We start from the raw sequence: 17,869 nt of genomic DNA on the forward strand, positions 1-17,869 counted from the left end.
CCTGATGATCCACTTCCTTTTCTAGTGTGCTTCTTAAGACTCAGCACACTTAGTAGCACAAAGTTACTGACTGCCAATTGAGACTGTCCGGGTCATCTCTCCTTGCACAAGTGAAACTGATTCATAGTATAAAAACGAGGCTTTCTAATATGAAATACAAGTCTAATGAACAGCGTCAGATTCAAGCACATACCAAGCTTCCCACTGCCTTGTTGAAATCCCGTAGAACTGACCACGTTCCCAAGAAGCCAGCTAGAACACCTCTGAGAGAGCTGTGTGCATGTGACAACAGTGTGTGTGTGTGACAACAGTGTGTGTGTGTGTGTGTGTGTGAGAACAGTGTGTGTGTGTGTGTGAGAACAGTGTGTGTGTGTGTGCATGTGACAACAGTGTGTGTGTATGTGACAACAGTGTGTGTGCATGTGACGACCGTGTGTGTGTGTGTATGTGACAACCGTGTGTGTGTGTGTGTGCATGTGACAACCGTGTGTGTGTGTGTATGTGACAACAGTGTGTGTGTGTGTGTATGTGACAACAGTGTGTGTGTGTGTGTGCATGTGACAACCGTGTGTGTGTGTGTATGTGACAACAGTGTGTGTGTGTGCATGTGACAACCGTGTGTGTGTGTGTATGTGACAACAGTGTGTGTGTGTGTGCATGTGACAACCGTGTGTGTGTGTATGTGACAACAGTGTGTGTGTTTGTGAGAACAGTGTGTGTGCGTAGTGGTGCACTATCGTCCATAAGACATTGTGCTTTTTAAAAGTAGTTCTCAAGCTTATTAGTGGTGAAGCTTTCTTTCCCAGCGATGACACTCCTGTCCCTGAACCTCCTTTTACAAGCACAGGTTTGGTACGAGGAGGAAGATGATGATGAGAAAGAGGAGGATGAAAGTAGGTTAGCTGATGAAGATGATGACGAAGGCAGGTGATGAAGAACGTGTGAACGAGATGGTTAGCCTCCCTCTGAGTTTGCATTGAGAATCAGCCAATCAGAATCGGGCAGGCGTCTACCAAATAAGGGGAAATGGGTGGAGCCTAACAGCTTACCAAATAAGGGAAAAGGGGGGTGGTGCTTTGCGTTTGAGAAAAGGGCAGAGATGTGTGAATGTACGTGCTTGTCCGTTAAATTTCTTTGACTTATTTTTACTTCAGTCATATTTCTTCTCTTTTCTTTTTATCACCCTAGTTTTCTTTGTCTCTGTGAAGTGTTAGTCTACTGTCCCAGTGTGCTCTTAAACCTTAGACAACCGTGTGACAGTTATTGTGTAACTTTTTTAGCTTTTAGCTCTGAAAAGGAAAAATAATAACTTGATTAACCCTAAAATGTTAAATATAACGGAATACAATGACATTTACATGTGTGGCTAATTTCTCTGTGTAAGAAATGAACAACCTAAAAAAAAATATGTAAGTATTAATAAAATGTTAAGAGAAGAAAACGTGTTATTTAGTGTACGTTTTTGCCTCAAACATGTTGCAGAGCTTAAATCCTGGAGTAAGATGCAAGTAAGTCAATAAGCTGTGTGGCGTCTAATGCTCTACTTCTCTGTGAAAAGTTACCCAGAAGATGTATCCGTCTTGAAGTACGCTCTGGATAAGAGCGTCTGCTAAATGACTAAATGTAAGTGACATTCTTCTATTTCATGTGAAGAATTGGAAGGAGAGATGGCGAGTTTAAATGGTGAGTGGCAACATGAACATGACATATTTAGGTGGTCTTTATGAAAACAACATTCTCCAAATACATAGAAATCTGAGATAAAACAAATGTCTGAAATGAGATGAGTGACCCAGGAACGTGATCTTAGGCACGTTGAGATAGATGTGCTTTGTGAAAACGTATCAAGTGTACATCCATGTACAATTACTTCCTTACAAATGATACAGAATATTAAAAAACCTAATCACAGTAGTACAATAATAACATGTTTAAAAAAAAAAAAAATCACACACAAATGTCACATGCGTATACATTTCAGGGTGTAGATAGCGGTATATGCATGCATGGTTTCAAGCATTTCAACATTGGGTACTGCAAGTCCCTATTTATAATGAAGCAAAACTGTACAACATAGAACTCTCTGGAGAACCCTTTAGTTATAATCTTTAATATTTTACTTCATCTGCATTTCAGAGATATTTGTACTTGTTTTCTTTCATATCAAAAAGGTATCAAATTAATCTTACACATACTTGTGATACTACCCGTGTAACATATCACTTCATCCCTCCTCATTTTGGCATGTGATCTCGGATCATCCATAACAATTAACGTCTACATTTTATCAAATGCCGTCCTCAGTTCTCTAAGCTCACTGACAGCTTTCTTGTAACTACTGGCTGTGACTTTAATGGACTTCATGAAAATGTTTATTTCAGTGTTAGTTTGAAGGATCAAGCTAACACTACTGTTAGCTCGACGTCGTAACGCTGAACAAATATTGTGAATTGAACTGGAAGACTTTTTTGATAAGCTATCTACGTTCGCGAGAATGCCCTTATTGTCGACACTATTGACCAGCCATAGTGTTCCACTTGTACCAGCCCTTAAGAGTTTGAGTTTGTCGATCTTGGTTAAGAACTCTTTTAACCTGTTTAATTCAACAAGACCTTGTTTGATCACTTTAACTTTCTTCTGAATTGGTTCAATCAAGGTTTGAAATGTAGCCACAAGTTTCTCAATGCTTTCTTTGACCTCCGACCTGTGTGTGGTACTTTTCTTATGAAAGATGGCACCAACGACTCCACCGGTTACTCCTACTACTAACCCCACTCCAGCCACAATCAGAGATCCGCCGAAAGAAACAGGAGAAAAGGCCAAGGCTAACCCTGTTAAAGCTGTGATCCCTCCTACTTTCCCTGTAACTCTGCCACGCTGACTGCCAGCTGTGTTACTGCAGTGGACATCTTGAAAGTCCTCTGCTGTTTTCAGAAGCTGATCTGCAATCGTTTGTAGTTTGTTGATCCTCTCATCGACTAGGTTTTTGAATTGTTCAATGTTTTTTTGAAATCCATCTGTCGAGACTGAAGAGAGAAGGTGGAGTCAGCGTGACAATGATCTTATCTGTTATTTATTAGGTTGGAAAGATAAGTAATGGTTAATAACTTAATGTTGAAGGAAAAAACAGTTCAACATTAATACATAGAATAATTCTTAAACTTTAATCAAATAAAAAAATATTTACTTTAATGTTTACATTTAGTCATTTAGCAGATGCTCTTATCCAGAGCGATGGATAATGTTGGGAAAATACATATTGAATGAGCTTGAAACTTGCTGATAACTGGAAATAATCGTAATGTTTGTATCTATACTCTGATAAGATGCATTCTGGAAAAGGGCGAAGGTCAAATAAAGAGTCAAGTGTAATCTTATCTGTGCTCTGCTGCTAACCCAAGTTTCCCTGGTGGGACAATAAAGAACCATAATACTCACGGTCAACTGCCATGTCTCCAAGAGACAGTTGGATGTCTTCACAACACACCTCATGAACAGTAAACTGACAGAGGACACAGACATGGAAACAGGTGAGACATATGGTTCAACTGTGTTTCACAACTGAAAAGGTGGAGAAGAGGTTGTGACAAATTTCAGATTAATTTAAATTATACAGAACATCAGTTACCACTGACGCCAAATGTATTGTTTTTACTAAAGACACAATTCTTCAGAAGTTATTAAACATTGTAGCTTACTGCATTTTCTGTATCAATTTTTCTCATTAGACTATATAATCACTGTCTGTTATTGGCCAACGTTGAACATATTGACAGTAGGCCTACTGGCATTTTCCTTCCGAACTTGCCAGTAGGCTCAGTATCTCTCATTACACCTTTTAGTGTAATGAGAGATACAACCTAATCATGCCAGTCTTGCAATACTCTGGTTGCATATAGTTACTCTAGTGATGAATTTTAGTCCTCAATGATTTATCGATTATTGATTGTTAACGTGTTCAACTATCGGTTAAGGAAAATGCACAAAATGTGCAACCGTACCCTGTCAACCATGTCTCTGAATGCCGTGTTGACTCGGAGCTCAGGTCTCTTGATGAAGGTCTCCATGCATAATGGACACTGGTAAACAGTGTTGACGTTCCAGTAGTGACTGATGCAGGCCTGGCAGAAGTTGTGACCGCAGGAGGTGGACACAGGGTCGATGAAGACCTCCAGACAGATGGAGCACTGGAACTGCTCCTTCGAGACTTGCAGGTTGGAGGACGACATGGCCGCTGACTTAACAACCACAACAACACAAGATGGGGGGTCAGGTGGCTGAGCGGTTAGGGAGTCGGGCTATTAATCTGAAGGTTGCCGATTCGATTCCCGGCCGTGTCAAATGACGTTGTGTCCTTGGGCAAGGCACTTTACCCTACTTGCCTCGGGGAGAATGTCCTTGTACTTACTGTAAGTCGCTCTGGATAAAAGCATCTACTTACTAAATGTAAATTTTAGCAGACATTTAGCAAACGCTCTTATCCAGGGCGACTTACAGTAAGTACAGGGACATTCTCCCTGAGGCAAGTAGGGTGAAGTGCCTTGCCCAAGGACACAACTTAATTTTGCACAGCCCGGAATCGATCCGGCAACCTTCTGATTAATAGCTTACATTTCTTCATCTGGCTGTGCTGACTAGGCTGGAACTGGAGGAAAGGTTTGAGCAAGACATAAGGATTGAGGTATATATCCTCCAGTCAAATATACACTTGATTAGGTTCTCTTAGTAAATCATGGGTCCAAAATGCGATCCAATAGTGTGCATCTTGTTATGAGTGAGAGGAATGAGTAGAGGTACCTGGACCGACACTTTGGAAGGGGCAGTGGATAGGGTTTGCTCCTCATGTAGATGGTCCTGGGACTACAAGTTGCTGAAAGCAGAAGAGGAAACAGAAAGGATTTGTTTACCTCATTCACTTTCGCGGGACTGCTAGGTTTAGTATAGTAAGATGTGAATGAGATGTGTTCCCAAGTGATAATTACAGGTTTTGTTATTTTAACTTATTTGTTTTACTTATAGTTCAGAGCAGCAGTGTAATTGTTTGCCGTGATAATTAAATTATAGTATGATAATACATGACCATTTCAAATCATACAAACTGTCTGATGCATTAGCCTACAGATGTATTGTATTTAACGCCGGAGTTTTTCTTTTAAAAATATTATCTACCACAAATGTGCAATTCCCCAATTCTCAAATTTATTTCGACTGGTTTAGATGCACTAAGATTTCTTCCTGGTGAAAAAATGATCCAAAAACTCGTACCTGAACATAGGTCACGTGAGAAATTATCCAAAGAATCATATCCGAAGACATCGTAAAGAATGAATCATTTGTTTCCTCTACTGAACCGCAACAGTTCCGATACGAGGCCACGAGAAAATGAACGAATGACTCTGAGACTACTGCACGAATCGTTCACGAACGACATATCACTATTAAAAAGTACCTTGTGTTCTTCAACAGGACTGATCCTGATCGGAGAATAGACCCACCCATGAGAAGTTTTGCTTATCGTCTTGTTCCTTGCCGTGGATAAAACGGAAAGCTCTACACCGATTGTAAGGGCTAATAGGCTAATAGGAACTAAGGGTAAATTATAAACGTACGAACACACTTTCGAAGACACTAACAAAGGTACAGCACTCTCTCCCGGAACTCAAAAACACAAGGTCGTGGACAACACAAACGGCACGCCGGGGGTGTTGAGGAGTGGACTAATCAGGAGGCTTCTGTGAGATTGAGAGACAAAAGACTGGGAGGAAACTCGAAACGAAACTGAAAGCAAAGCGACGACATCGGACATAATAGACTAAAGTACAAAATACAGACTATGCCCTTTTTCCGTTTAAGTTGTAGGTTATTTAAACAAACAAAAAAAACGATCAATATGAAATTCAATCAAGCATAGGCCTATGTACAGGCGGAGAATTACGCCATCTATGTAAACTGAGTTTATACATTTCAGTATCATACTGTAGTAGCCTACATGTAGGCCTAGGCTATATGTGAAAGTACAAATGTCTGGTAGATTCCAATTGAATCACCAGTTCAAAGAAAAATACTTTTTATCCATAGCATAAATAATACACTACTTTTCAGTTTTCTAGATCATGTTTATCATGATAATGATAATGTGTTCATGTAGTAGACACTATCATCCAAAGCGATGTAAAGCACTGGGGGGTGGGAACCTGCTGCATATGAGCGAAGCCTAGTTCAGGCATGACACTCATGCAGCGCGCTTCATTACACTCATTAACTACACCTGTTAGCCTGCTTCATCCCATTGGCCCATGTCAGGCCGCACGAGCCGGCCCAAGTCATAAGCGGCTGCTAAGGGCCCCCATGGCCACCAGAGGGCCCCCACTCACTCCCGGTTGTTGTGTTGTTGTGCTGCTGCCACCCTCCACCATCCCCATTTCCCCGTGTTGTCTGAATGTACTATCCACCAGGGGGGATTATTACTCAATTTGCTCCCTGTCTCATATTCTATGTATGTTGCTTGCTAATGCTAGAGGCAGGGAGTGCTTCACCTAGATACATCCACTCCACCAAAGTTAAACCTATTTCCATGTCTATGGTTATCAATAAATGCTCAAATCTAATACTGAAGGATTCATAGTCTATGTGTCTATTCCAATATGTAATGATGGTATTCAATGACACAAATCTGTGTTCTAGAAAGAGTGGTCTGGAGTCGCAGAGGTCCGATAATATCAGCTTTAATGCAGCAGTTGGAAATCGGGGTCAGTGGCTGAGCGGTGAGGGAGTCGGGCTAGTAATCCGAAGGTTGCCAGTTCGATTCCCGGTCATGCAAACTGACGTTGTGTCCTTGGGCAAGGCACTTCACCCTACTTGCCTATACTTACTGTATGTCGCTCTGGATAAGAGCGTCTGCTAAATGACTAAATGTAAATCAACAAGTACAGAGCTCTGGGGCTGTCTACGTTTCCCACCCGCAACAGAGTTTGGGCTGGTTCACGAAGTCCAACTGGCTATCTTTCCCTCCCCAGCATATATTTATACAGTGCAATTGAAACACAAGTATTAAAAAAGGGTTGAGCTTGTTCTCTCGTGCATCAGGGAGTTGTTCTTGCCTACGCGTCCCACCTGCTCGGGTGCCGTCTCCACCCGGTTTCAAGGTTGTTTCTGAAAATGAAGAGATAGAGACACAAAGAACAGCCTGCTTCCCACACCCAGTGTGAGACCCAATGTTTAAGCCTGAGCACACTTCTAAGTTCATAACTTTAATAAGCACAATGCATAACTTTAATAAGCACAATATATTCTTTAATACGTGAGTGTCTTGACTGAAATTGATCTGCAGTCAAGTTGCTCTAACCACTAGCTATACGATCTCCCTTTATTCATAGGGTATGATTATATAGTTTTGAGCATGTTTTTTTCATTAGGATAATCATTATAAACATAAATGAATAATCACTATATACTTTGCTTCTGAGAATGTGAAAATTCTAGCGATTAGATTAATTCAGACTTTATTTATATAGCACATTTCATACAATAATTGTAGCTCAAGGTGCTTTACATAAAATCAATAAAAACAATAATACAAGTGATAAACAATTCAAACAAAAATCCAAATAAGATCTCTATTCAAGACAGAAAACAACTTTAAAAGTAGGAAAACCCTACCCATCCAATTACAGCACCACATGGTGTTATTTAAAACAAAAGCAGTAACATTATGTCCCTTCAAAAAGTACAGAAGATTTACATTTAGTCATTTAGCAGACGCTCTTATCCAGAGCGACTTACAGAAATCAAAACTGTACAACACGTGACCTTGGATCCATAACAACAAACATCTACGTATCAAATGCCAACTTCATTTCTTTGAGCTCATTGACAGCTTTCTGGCATCTACTGGCTGTGTCTTCAATGGACTTAATGAACTGCAATGTTTCAGTTTTAGCGTGACGTCTTTGCTCCCTACTCATTTCATGGAGCTCCCTGGCATCTGCCCAGATGAAGGCAATGTCTACAACAGCCAGAAGACCAGTCAGTACTACTGAAAAGTGTAATGCTGAACGAATAGACTGAATTGAAATGGTAGACATTTTTGATAACTTGACTACATTTGCCAGAAATGCCACATCTTCTACACCGTTAAGCAGCCAGCATGCTCCACTTGACCCAGACCTTAAGAATTTCAAGATGTTGTCTGTGCTTGATGATTCTTTACATTTCTTTAAAAAATCAAGATCATCTTGGATCAGTTCGAGGTTCTCCTCAATTGGTTCCATCAATGTATTAAATTCAGCCAAAAGTTTCTCAATGCTATCTTTGACTTCAGACCTGTCTTTGGTACTTTTGATATTGGAGACAGCACCAACGACTCCTAAACCTAACCCCACTCCAGCCACAATCAGAGATGTGCCCAAGGTGAAAGGAGCCAAGAGTAGACCGGCTATAGATGTGATCCCTCCTGCTGCCCCAATAACACTGCCACTCAGACTACCAATGGTGTTCTTGTGGTGAACCTCGCGAAAGTCCTTTGCTGTTTTGAGAAGCTGACATGTGATAGTTTGCAGTTTGTCGATGTTCTTATCAAATAGGTATTTGAACTGTCCGATCCTTTCTTGAAGTCTGTCTGCTGAGACTGAAGAGAAAACGTAGTGTTAGCGTGACAATTATGCCATCAGTTATGAATAATTAGGTTGGAAAGACAAGTAAGGGTTAATAACTTAATGTTGAAGATGGAAACAACTGTTAAACCTTAATAAATGAAATAATTATAAAACTTTAATCAAATGAACACTGGCAGATAACTGGAAATAATTTAAATGTCTGCATCTATAATCTAATAAGAATGTCAAATAAATGTCAAATGAAGCATCCAAGTGTAACCTTATCTGTGCTCTGCTGCTAATCCTCTGCTATTTTGCTATAGTTTGCAGTTTATTGAACTTCTTACCAACGTTTTTGGATGGTTCCTCCTTTCTGTCTGCTGAAACTGATGATATTATGTTATTTGTTATGATTTAATAGGTTGGAAAGACAAGTGAGTATTAATTACAATGTTGAAGATTTAAAAAAAAAACATCCATAATTGTTGCATAATCTGATCAAATGCATTCTGGAAAAGGATGAATGTAAAAAAAAAGCACCAAGTGTAACCTTATCTGTGCTCTGCTGCTAACCCAATGTCCCGCAGAGGGACAATAAAGAACTGAACTGAACCATAATACTCACAGTTAGGGGGTAATTCCATGCTGTTCTTTCGCCTACATCCTGCCATTTCTCCCAGAGACAGTTGGATGAATTCACAACATACATCATGAACTGTAAACTGACAGAGGACACAGACATGGAAATCAGACAGGTGGTTCAACTGTGTTTCACAACTCATAATTGTTGTGACAAAAGGTTGTGACTAATTCCTGATTGACGTAAATTATATAGAACATCAGCTTCCATGATGTTTCACACCAAATGGTACCAAATGAAGACACTTAATTCTGCAGAAGTTATCAAACATTGTACTGCATATGCTGAGGAAAATAAATCCTGCCATACTATAATCTCCAATAACTTAGTCTGCCTGTTATTAGAACATATTGAACAACATATTGACAGTTCTGACAATTTCATTCCAAACTTAACCTTTTAGTGTACTGAGATAACCTAACCATGTCAGTCTTGCAATGCTCTGGCTGTGTTTAGGTAGCATACAGTTGCTGGTCTCTCAGTAAATCATAGATCCAGAGTGTGATCCACTAGTGGGCATCTTGTTATGAGTGAGAGGAATGAGGAGAGGTAGGCCTACCTGTCAGGCAACAGCACTTTGGCCACTTTCGTCTCCGTGGAGCGGAAGGGGCAGATTGTAGGGTTCGCTCCTCTTGCAGATGGTCCTGGGAATACAAATTGGTAAACCACATATACTATTTTTTGTGTTTGACATAAAATCAACTAATTAACACAAAAGCCAAAACCCTGTTTTGACCAAGAAATCAGCTTTGATCAAATGCATCTAACAACTAACAATGGGCCTCATTCTCGAACATTTTCTGAAGTTTCTTCTGAAATGTTTCTTACGGGCTTCGGAAAAACAACGTAAGACACCCCCAGACACCCCTTGAAAATGTGTTCCTACGCAGCAGTTTAAATATCGTCCTCGTCCTCATGAATTTGCATACATACACGCCCCGACAGCTCCTTATAAGGGTATTAGATGGCAAACTTGCCTTTCTTGCACTTTCTCAAGACGCGGAACGGACCGCTACACTGAGGTGATTCAACAAGCTTCTGTATTGCACTCTGCCTGGTCACTCGCACGCGGTGTTTCTTGAGTTTTGTTGGGCACTGGTCACTCGCGCTGTGTTTATTGAGTGAATTTTGACTATGGCAGTCAGTGTAACAGTGTGTGATATTCCCTGCCATAAAGTCAACATTTCTGTGTATCGCCAAACTGTTATTGAATGAATATGGTAACTATATTGTGATATTTACGATTCCAGGTAAGACGTAATTCGCACAGTGCACACTCGTCACTTTAAATAGGTCGAGTGAGTGATCAGTGATAATTGGATGGCCTGGTTGAATTTATATGATGTTCAAGTCCAAGTGCAAGTTAAAGGTTTTATTTGTCACATACAACATCATACCAGTAAGATGAGCAGTGGAATTGTTCTCCACTGGATCTAACAGTGTGCACACTAAGCAAGGTAAATTATTATAATTATTTTAATCCAAGGATGTCTGTAGAGTTCATGTGAACGCAATCACCAACGATTTCTCACAAATTCATTAACACTTCTATCACGGAGTTTTCTTAAATGCGATTCCCCTTGTGTTTTTTTAAGGAATCGCATTTGAGACAACTCTGGCCGATTTAGGACTTCGAGTTCGGAAAGTCTTCTGAAGTTCAGAACAAATCCCAGATGACAAAACTTTCATGAATGCCAAATGTTTTCCTAAATCCAATTCAAAAGAAATTTCTTCTTAGATTCTTCTTAACTGCGTTCGAGAATGAGGCCCATTGTAATCTACACATAAAGATTTTCTGAGATAAGATAAAATGTATTACTCCACAGAAATAACCCTGAACGCTTATCCAGAGCGACTTTTTATTGTCTGAGGAATCTTGTTTTTGCCAACTTCAACAGATCTTTGTAAGACGGCTGTGTTATAAAGACACTCAAAGGTTCTTTTACTTTGGAGATGTGTAACTTGTTTCAAGGATAAGGATAGTTTTATTGTCATTCCAAAAACCTGCAGGGGCCCACATTGTGAACAACCAAAGTAAGTGCCAAAGGGAAGAACCATAAGAGCATGTAGTTAAACAAGTCACAACCAAACAACATGAACAGCTATAAGTGCAAGTGTACCTGTGGAAAAAAGCAAGCAACAGTAATAAAACAATATATCACAGCGAGAACCAAAAATTTAAATCAGTTACCACTAACCACAAGAGCAACAAGTCTCTAAGCAAGAGTCATTGTGATCCTTGAGGAAACTAACATCGGGTCAAGCGAACCGTTCCTAAGTACCGTTGTACTCCCGGAACAAGTGCGTCTTGAGCCTTTTCTTGAAGGTGGAGAGACAGTCAGTGTCTCTGATGGAGGTGGGGAGTTGATTCCACCACTGGGGGGCCAGACAGGAGAAGAGCTTGTGTTGGGACCGGGCGGTCTTGAGCGGTGGGACCACCAGGCAGTTGTCTGAAGAAGACCGTAGGTGGCGGGTGGGGGTGTAAGGCTGCAGGAGAGACTTGATGTAGACGGGTGCAGTCCCGTTCACTGCTCGGAAGGTCAATACCAGGGTCTTGAATCTGATACGGGCCATGATAGGTAGCCAGTGGAGAGAGATGAGGAGCGGGGTAACATGGGAGCGTCTGGGTAGATTGTAGACCAGGCGGGCCGCCGCGTTCTGAATCCTCTGAAGAGGGCGGGTTGCACATGCTGGGAGACCAGCGAGCAGAGAGTTGCAATAGTCCAACTTGGAGAGGACGAGTGCTTGGACTAGCAGCTGGGTGGAGTGCTCAGACAGGTATCTCCTGATCTTCCGGATGTTGTAGAGGGTGAATCTACACGACCGGGAGACCGCAGCAATGTGGGCCGTGAGGGAGAGCTCGTCGTCCATGGTAACCCCAAGGTTCCTGGCAGAGGATGAAGGGGTCACCGTCGCAGATCCCAGGGTGATTGAGAGATCGTGGGAGATGGAGGGTTTAGCCGGGATGATGAGAAGTTCTGTTTTGGCGAGGTTCAGCTGGAGGTGGTGCTCGGTCATCCAGGCGGAGATGTCTGTGAGGCAGGCCTCAATCCTAGCTGAGATCCTCCCCCTTTATTCATAGTGTATGATTATATATGTATAACATGTATAGTTCAGAATCCTTAAACCACAGGATTTAGATGTACATCTTATGTTTGGTGGGGATGTTTTAATGGTCACTTGACATAGGGACATGCTTTACTGTCCACCCCTAAATATACACCTATGGATTATGAAAGATTTAAAAACATTCATGTAGTAACATTTTTGCCTTGTCATTTATTTTACTATTGCTATTATCAATTTCATTTCACTTTACTTTGACCATTCTTGCTCTTATTTAACCCATTTAGTCAAAATAACTGCAATTCCCGTTGTTTGTTTAATGTAAATTATACACTGTCCGGTTTACTCTTCCGTAAAATGAAGGAGCATTGTTGCCATGGCATCGTTTTGGTTGTTCGGCAAATACAACATCTTCTGCAATCATTATCATTATTATCATTATAAATCATTATAACATGTTTTCCCGTTTCTTTCTTCTGCAGTGCCTCACAACAGCCACAGGGAGGCAGCAGCATGGATCCAACTGTCACACACCTGCTTTCTGTAGCCTCATCCTTCTCTTTACTGATGCTTCTTAAATTAAGGCAAAATCCTCAGATTTTTTTGAGGATTACTGTGTAAAGGGTCTGACAATACACACAGTAGCCTATGTCTCAAAATGTTTAGCTTTTAGTGGGTTTTTAACCCATTTTAAAGTTACGAACTGTAACTATAGTTGAAGACAACCTACGGGTTGTTTTTTAAATAGTACATGGCTTAAGCCATTTTAAAGTTTCAAACTAACTGGAAACTTCTGTGCAGTTGAGTTTGAAACTTTAAAATTAATCTTTGTAATTCCTCCCCATCTGTCTAGTAGGCTAAGAGAACAGCCAATAGTCATTTAGGAGTAGGCTAGCCACCCCGGACAACTCGTTGGATCACATTTTATGAAAAGATGGATGAAGCAATCGAAAATAACTAGACTCATACAACGAGCTGCCGAGCCGCCAATCAACCGTCTACACCTGCGTGATTCACGCAAGGCAATGTTGTGTTTGTGCAGAATTCGAGATTGAGGTTCTTGATCATAACAGCTTCGTGAATCGATTATCGTCAATTATAACGTGAAAGAAGACAATGGTAAGCTTTGAGTTTATATGTCAACATGTTTTATCCCTGCGTTAACCGCGTGGACACGTGCACAGGTGGAGCGCACTAAGTTAACCGACAGTAGCCCAACAATTGTGTCTAATTCTTGTGACGAATATTTAGTGTTAGTATTGAAAACTGACCTGCGGTTTTGTCTTCGAATTGACATTGGGGTGTTATGGCGCAGGAGGAGGTGGAGGTGGAGGTGGAGCTGGATGCGTCGCAGACTGAGCCCTCTGAAGAGTCAGGGTTCACTGGTGACAGACGACCGGTGAGTTTAATATACTTATTAAACTGTCCCTTTCATGTCCCCAAGTCTACTCCATACCTCTAATGATTTAATTTGACGTTTACAAAGAGAGCTAAGCTTTCAAAGCTTCATGTACCCTAGGCTTTCACCAAATAATGTTAAGTGATGAAGAGTTTGAAGCTCTAAGTTTTTTTTTGACGAGCTGCAACAGTCAGTTTATTTACCTGTTGACATTGTCAATGCAGATGATGCGGCATATAACTTGTTTCGCAACACCCAGAACAAACCAGACCAACATCCTACCCATGTTGTTAGTAACTGTGGTCGCTTGAAACCCAGTGTCATGCTTACAAAGATCGTTTGATAATGGTGACTTTTCAGAGTCTTGTAAAACTAAGAGGGATGCTGAGGAGAGTCTCCCAAAGTCCCTTCCAGAAACAGTACAAGGTAAATCTCTCCCTCCCTCCTCGGGCTATAGTATATACAAAATGCGCCCTTGTGGAAACCAAATGCCTGCCCATCCGATTTGTTCTAGAGTCGATCCTGACCCTTTCTCTCTGTCTGCCTCCCCCCTTTTGTCTCTCTCAGAATCTTATCCAGTCCACATCCAGTGAATCGTCTGTGAATGACTCTCAGAGTGAAGAGACTCCATGGAATCCATTCCACTCTGGTTCAGAGGTACCATCTGCTGTCGGATGCACAATCTTCAGTGTCAAACACTCGGATTTAACTATGGATACAAGGAAATATTCTGTATCTCACCACTCCATTGCATTGTCCTAAAATCTATTTGTGTTGGTTTCTCTTCCTCACCTATCAACGGTATCTGTCTGTCCCCTTCCCTCTATGTCTCCCTTCCTGTATCTCTCTCTTTCCCGTCTCTATCAGAATGGAGTCAATGGGAAGTTTTCCAGAGACAATCCGTTCTATACCCATTATAAAGTAAGCATCATCAACACTCAAGTACTGCATCTCTCTTGTGCTTGTTCCTTTAAAGAAAAAAGTCAGACTGTCTAGCAGGACCAGTATTCCCTGTTCCTTTTAGAGTTAGCTTGACGGACAAAGACACACCATGGATGAGAAGCTAGTATATTGGGCATGGTTGGTTCCTCCAAAGGGATGTCAAGTATCCTCCATCTGATGCTCTGTGCTGAGTTGTGACTGTGCTCTACAGGAGTCCCTTGACAGACGTGTGGATGGGGAGGGCAACAGACAGGGCTCTAGTGATCATAGTGTGGCCCCGGGACAAGCCGGCCTGTCCGCCATCTTCGCTCCGCCTCCCGAGTTTGACGGAGTGTCTCCGGACGTCCGGCTCGCCGACGGCCCGACAGTGGCCGGCGTCCCCATCGAACAGCATCCGGAAACCATTGGTCCGTTGGAGGCCACGCCCTCTAAGTCAGACTTCCTGAAAAACCCATCCCCCAATAGAGTGGACCTATTCCAAGCCCCTCGCACCGATGAAGAAGACCCATTCAGAGCTCCGTCCTGGATAGAAGAGGACCTTTTTCAAACCCTGCCCACCAAGAGAGAAGATCCATTCCAATCCCCGGCTTCCAAGGGAGAAGATATTTTTCAAGCTCCTGCCACTAACGGCGACGATATTTTTCGACCCACGGCCAGTAAAGTAGAGGACCTCTTTCACGTGTTTCCTACCAAGTTAGAGGACCCATTCCAGTCCGTAATCACAGCAAGCGATGACCTATTCGGAACTCCAGCCTTCAGCACCAAGGAACCGTTCCAGCCGTCCTCGGTTGAAGAAAAGGACTTGTTCCGTGCCTCACCCATCACGCCACAAGACGTGTTCCACACCCCTTCTGACAAAGCAGAGGACTCCTTCTATGGTTTTCCTTCCAAGATGGAGGATCCTTTCCAATCCATATTTACGAAAGGAGAGGACCTTTTCCAAAGCCCAGCTCACTTCACAGAGGACCCGTTCCAAAAACGTTCCACCAATGTACCTGACCCGTTTCCGGCAAGCCCCTTTGAGTCGAGTGACCCCTTTAGCACACCATCCACTCAGACTCCAGATATCTTCCACACCGCCCCTTCAAAGACACAGGGCTTTTTTCAGGTGACCCCTGATGCGAAGGTCGGGCAGAATACACCCTCATTCCAGACTCCCTCAGAGAAGAGCTCAGATGTCTTCTCCTCTTCTGAGAAGACTCACCATCTCTTCAAGCTTCCGGCATCCGACCCACAGCCCTCCGTCCACCCTGCTCTCTTAGACAAACCATATGATATTACTCTCACCACCCCTGACGGGACCAAACATGACATTGCCCAGCCCACCCCCACTAGCCTGAAACATGGAACACTCCAGGCCAGATCCTTATCGCCTATGCCAACCCCAAATGGAACTATCCAGGTCAGACTCACTCTTATGTGTGTTGGGAACCCATGATTGTAAAGAACCTTAAATTGTGAGCAAACTATGACCTAAATGTATCAACATCCAGGTGAACAGTGTTTCCGATCGTCCACAACCAGCACCTCGGACCAAAGTGCACAAGCAGTCAAACCACGTAAGTGACAATGACACACAGCCATGACACATACAATAAGCACTTTTTGTTTGTTTTCCTTTTGGAATTCTTTTGGTTGTTTGTGTTTCAGAAGGAGCCTGATCATGCAGCTCCTAGACCAGCCCCTCGTGTCAGCCACACTGCTAAGGTTGGTCCGTGGATGATAGTGGCTAGTTAGCTTCTGTATTAATGCTTCCTGATCAGGGGACGCTAGTGGCTAGTTAGCTTCTGTATTAATGCCTCCTGATCAGAGGATGCTAGTGGCTAGTTAGCTTCTGTATTAATGCCTCCTGATCAGGGACATCCACAGGACGTGTCACGTTCTCCATCCTTGCTGCCCCCTTTTCTCTTTTTAAACAGAATGTAATATATTCCCACTGTTTCGTCCTATAACGGATGTCGTTTTTGGACTACACATCATCAACCAGTCAGGATCTCTTATGAATGTTACAGTTGACAGTATTAGAGACACAGAGAGACAGTATGTGTGTCAAGTATGTGAAATCCGGATGTACCTGTTGTTAAGTCAATGTGCCATGTGATCTTGTTGATTATGTGATCAAACGCATTCTTGTTCTACAGAACAGCACAGCTGAGGAGGAGGAACAAAATATTTTCACAAACATTCTGCTCATGGGCCAGGTGTGTGACAGTGTGTCAAGAAAATGTCACTTGTAAAATGTATATGTATGTTTGTGGCTTTACCGTGATGTGTGGCTAATTCACTGCGTGTGTGTGTGTAATCAACCTGCTCCTGTCCTGACCTGTATGTGAACAGGAGAAGTGTGTCGAAGACTGGCCCGAGGACAGCCCAGAGCTGCGCTCAGACTGGAAACCAGTAAGAACCAGTTCATCACACTTCATCCACATGACACTTCCTGTCCTTCACCAGTCACCTGACCCTCAACACACTTCATCCACACGACACTTCCTGTCCTTCACCAGTCACCTGACCCTCAACACACTTCATCCACACAACACTTCCTGTCCTTCACCAGTCACCTGACCCTCAACACACTACATCCACACGACACTTCCTGTCCTTCACCAGTCACCTGATCTTCAACACACTATTTACATTTACATTACATTTAGCAGACGCTCTTATCCAGAGCGACTTACAGTAAGTACAGGGACATTCTCCCCAAGGCAAGTAGGGTGAAGTGCCTTGCCCAAGGACACAACGTCATTTTGCACGGCTGGGGAATCGAACCAGCAACCTTCTGATTACTAGCCCGATTCCCTAACCGCTCAGCCACCTGACTCCCCTACATCACTACATCCACACAACCCCTCTCCGTCACCTGTCACCATGCCACTGCCTAATCGCAGTATCTTTCTATCGACTCTTTGACTTGGCTGTCTTCTTGTGGTTAATTTGTTAATCATTTATTTCAAATTTTTCTTATGTCCTATTAGTCCGGCAAGTTCAGACTTCGACGGGAGTCATTGAAGGTAGGGCCATCCGTGCTTCCTCTGAGTTCCTGTTACTGTAGTTACTAGTAGCCAATCCTTCATCTGTCTGTGGGTGTCTCTGCCTTTTTCTCAGTTTTTCTTCTCTTCATCTCTCTCTCTCTCTCTCTACTCTCTCTCTCTCTCTCTGGTCTCTCTCTCTCTCTCTTCTCTCTCTCTATCTCTCTCTCTCACTCTCTTCTCTCTCTCTCTCTCT

The 17,869-nt window shown here is 42.4% G+C and overlaps 3 protein-coding genes across 3 annotated transcripts; 1 reads left to right on the plus strand and 2 right to left on the minus strand.

The window, feature by feature from the left end:
• Positions 1–1,719: 1,719 nt before the first annotated feature.
• LOC136940183 (uncharacterized) lies at positions 1,720–5,717 on the minus strand. Its single transcript, XM_067232280.1, has 5 exons — positions 5,450–5,717; positions 4,798–4,870; positions 4,002–4,238; positions 3,439–3,502; positions 1,720–3,026 (listed from the first exon to the last, which is right to left on the minus strand). Exons 3-5 carry the CDS (start codon positions 4,227–4,229, stop codon positions 2,278–2,280), a joined length of 1,041 nt encoding a protein of 346 aa, XP_067088381.1. The 5' UTR covers positions 4,230–4,238; positions 4,798–4,870; positions 5,450–5,717; the 3' UTR covers positions 1,720–2,277.
• Positions 5,718–7,832: 2,115 nt separating this feature from the next.
• Positions 7,833–9,265, minus strand: LOC136940186 (apolipoprotein L3-like). Its single transcript, XM_067232281.1, has 2 exons — positions 9,256–9,265; positions 7,833–8,626 (listed from the first exon to the last, which is right to left on the minus strand). The coding sequence occupies exons 1-2, from the start codon at positions 9,263–9,265 to the stop codon at positions 7,833–7,835; spliced, it is 804 nt and encodes a 267-aa protein (XP_067088382.1).
• Positions 9,266–13,606: 4,341 nt separating this feature from the next.
• On the plus strand, positions 13,607–17,655 carry LOC136940182 (uncharacterized; the record flags this gene model as incomplete). The annotated part of the gene is made up of 10 exons (XM_067232279.1): positions 13,607–13,699; positions 14,060–14,125; positions 14,267–14,356; positions 14,567–14,620; positions 14,853–16,043; positions 16,135–16,200; positions 16,292–16,348; positions 16,783–16,842; positions 16,979–17,038; positions 17,620–17,655. Coding segments are annotated over exons 1-10 (1,773 nt in total), but the record flags the coding sequence as incomplete, so codon positions are not given.
• Positions 17,656–17,869: the final 214 nt, after the last annotated feature.

Source organism: Osmerus mordax, unplaced genomic scaffold, assembly GCF_038355195.1.
Source record: "Osmerus mordax isolate fOsmMor3 unplaced genomic scaffold, fOsmMor3.pri Scaffold_77, whole genome shotgun sequence".
NCBI classification, from domain to species: domain Eukaryota; kingdom Metazoa; phylum Chordata; class Actinopteri; order Osmeriformes; family Osmeridae; genus Osmerus; species Osmerus mordax.

What these genes read in the sequence shown, in the direction of transcription:
- LOC136940183 (XM_067232280.1), bottom strand. Translation starts at nt 4,229, where the DNA reads ATGTCGTCCTCCAACCTGCAAGTCTCGAAGGAGCAGTTCCAGTGCTCC. An exon ending in TCAGAGACATGGTTGACAGG is followed by an intron (nt 3,503 to 4,001) that starts GTACGGTTGCAC and finishes GTCCTCTGTCAG; the next exon opens with TTTACTGTTCATGAGGTGTG. An exon ending in TGGAGACATGGCAGTTGACC is followed by an intron (nt 3,027 to 3,438) that starts GTGAGTATTATG and finishes TTCTCTCTTCAG; the next exon opens with TCTCGACAGATGGATTTCAA.